The sequence below is a fragment of the Dendroctonus ponderosae genome, unplaced genomic scaffold, assembly GCF_020466585.1.
Source record: "Dendroctonus ponderosae isolate FM_Combo_2020 unplaced genomic scaffold, Dpon_F_20191213v2 Dpon_F_20191213_4, whole genome shotgun sequence".
NCBI classification, from domain to species: domain Eukaryota; kingdom Metazoa; phylum Arthropoda; class Insecta; order Coleoptera; family Curculionidae; genus Dendroctonus; species Dendroctonus ponderosae.
The window spans coordinates 2,433,654-2,436,349 of NW_026018611.1; the positions used below are offsets into that span (position 1 = coordinate 2,433,654).

The 2,696-nt window shown below is 34.8% G+C and overlaps 2 protein-coding genes across 2 annotated transcripts in view; both read right to left on the reverse strand.

Annotated features, from left to right (window-relative positions):
- Positions 1-2,696, reverse strand: part of LOC109543738 (fatty acyl-CoA reductase wat) — a 65,420-nt gene that overhangs the window by 28,114 nt on the left and 34,610 nt on the right. The gene's annotated exons all lie outside the window — the stretch shown is intronic.
- LOC109545736 (lysocardiolipin acyltransferase 1-like) lies at positions 191-1,875 on the reverse strand (the record flags this gene model as incomplete). The annotated part of the gene is given in 2 exon segments (XM_019916581.2): positions 191-1,636; positions 1,688-1,875. Coding segments are annotated over 2 exon segments (555 nt in total), but the record flags the coding sequence as incomplete, so codon positions are not given.

Sequence of the window (2,696 nt, forward strand, 5' to 3'; positions counted from 1 at the left end):
ACCATCATCAGTTTTTATGTGTAGCGTTGTTGCTGCTTTAAGCCTTGGCATGCATTTTTTGCCGAGCAAGAAAATGCATGCCAAGGCTTAAAGCAGCAACAACTCTACACATAAAAACTGATGATGGTGGAAAAATAGACCGAAACGTATTTTGATTGATAAATAGAGACAATAAATGACTGAAACCCAGGAATGAATTTGATTTGGAATTGAAACACAGTCAGGAAAGTATGTACAATTATTTTTTTACATATTTATTAGATCTATTTTGATTGGTAGATTTAGTTCGTTTAAAATTCGACTACATTTTGACTAGATTTTGTACCCATTTATTATTAATTGTAATACTGTTAACTGTACAAGTTGAGAAATAATTTGGTTTTTGTCTTCTAAATAGGGTTTATCTTGGGTGTTTTCAATGCAAGTGATAAGTTTTATAGTATAACGAACATTTCCTTAATTAATATTAGATATTATACATACAATAATACAAGAGTGCACCTGGATTATATGTGCACATACTTGTATACATTTGTTTCACTGTAATGGTACCTACTACTACTAATTCGTTAGATCAATGTTAATTCCTAACACTAAATTGTTTAAAAGTATGGCACGAAAAAATCAGCAATTTCCAGAGCAACTTCTAAACCAGAAACTGTTTTCCCATTCCATCTTTCCGAAAACATCAAATTTATTTTAGAAAGTACTTACAGCTTTCGTGTTTACATTGTCTTCATTGCACAGGGAGAATTATGCTTGTTTCAAAAAACGGAACGAAAGCAAATGATTGTATTAAGTTTTTATGGGGCTGTAACGATTCCTGTTGTTTAAACTTACATTTTCTTGAACGAAAAATATTTTTGAACAATCGACTTTGTACAAGAATTATGAATTCTTCTAAACCTGAAATCTTTTACGAGAGCATTATTGAATCACCGTGTTGCATGTAAATGTAACTGTCGTGTTCATATTCCTTGTAAACAAATTATAAATATGTCAAGATGCGATCATTTTTGTGCATGAAATTAATAAACTTATAGAATGAACCAAAATAAATAGTCTCCAATGTGTACTTTACAAGAAATAAACTATAAGAGGTCGAACCATCCTCCTATATTTCTGAACGCTTCTTTTTGCTGCTTTCTGCGCCAGTTTCCGAAATACGTTCTTTCCATCAATGTTGATAGTTTGCAGAGCAAAAATCCATCATGAGTTTCTTCAGGTAAATAGGGTGTGGAAAAAACTTAGTTGCAAAACGGTTTTGCACTATTCGGAAGCTGAAACCTTCATCTTTCTGGAAGATTTTCTGAATATAAGATTTCCAATTGTCCGCAAACAGGCCTTGAACAGCGGTATCACATAGAGACTCAAAGTGTACATGGTGACCAACCAGAAATACATAACATGTGCAAACAGGAAATAAATCATAACACACGACAAACTTAACCAAATCAGCTGCGTGAAATAGGCCCAGGCCTTGGACAGGTACCTGTCCCTGTTCAGCGCGCTTCCGTGGTATAAAAAGTTTCCAGTTTTGCGAAACTCGTTCATCGTTTGCTCCTTTTCCAGCCAGCGCTGTTCCAGAAATACCTTTAGACCCTCTTTGTTATCGGGCAACGCAGGCACTGGGTACCTAGAATCAAGCACCCATTGTAGCGTTGAAGCAGCTATTTTGGTCGCTTACCTGACCAGATGGGCCAACACGTTGGTGGGAAACTTGCCCTGAAAAAACAGCTGCTCTTCGTTTTGGGGGCAGTCATCTGGATAGATGAGGGTCAGATCGTAGACAGCGTCTAGGCAATTTCGCTTTCGCATCTCGTCCACCAGATACACGAATCCAGTGCTTCTTGGATGAAGAACGTGCTCGTACTTCTACAAGAGCGTTGAATTAAAAAAAAATGGTGTGCGTCACGGGACGCTCGACAGAAGTGATAACTTCATAAATTAATAGAAACCATAAAATATTGAACTTGTTTAACGCATGATGGCAATAATAATTTTAATATTCTTGTTAGTCTAATAATTTACAAATGGATCAGGAATGTGTAAAATTTAATTTAATTTCCTTTTGAATGTAAAATATCTTCTTCATTTGCAACATTTAACATTCTTTAACGAGATGTTGTACATATTGCTCTTCTTGGGTTTGTGTAAACTCTTCTTCTTGAGTTTCTGTATTTTTTTGTCGTAATTTCTTATTTGCTTTGTATAATCTTTGACGTTCAGCACTAGTTCGTGGTTGATGAAAGCTACTTTGAGTTGATCTGTTACTTAATGATCCTTTTTTAGCACGAATCGTTTTTGGCGTTCAACATTACTTAATACTTTTCGCATTATAGCGTGTTTTTGTGACTGCTCTTGTGTATGTCGTTCATGAACGTCTGCTACAACTTGTATTTGAATAGGACTAAAAAATCAATTAATTTTGGTGATTGAAGACGTCCTATCTGTTTAAAATAGACGGTAAAACGACGAAGAGCTATAGAGACAGGGTACACTTAACACCCTATATGTATACATAATGTAAACCATCGCGCGTATGTTCAAAAAAAATATTCTAACTGAACTAATCCAAGGCTAAAAACATTAAACTAAATAGAGAAGATTTAATCATAAAGGAATCAAAGGGTATATGAAGGGAAAAATCCATTTTGATGCGTGGTAAACACAATTAATCCTAGAAATAATATAGA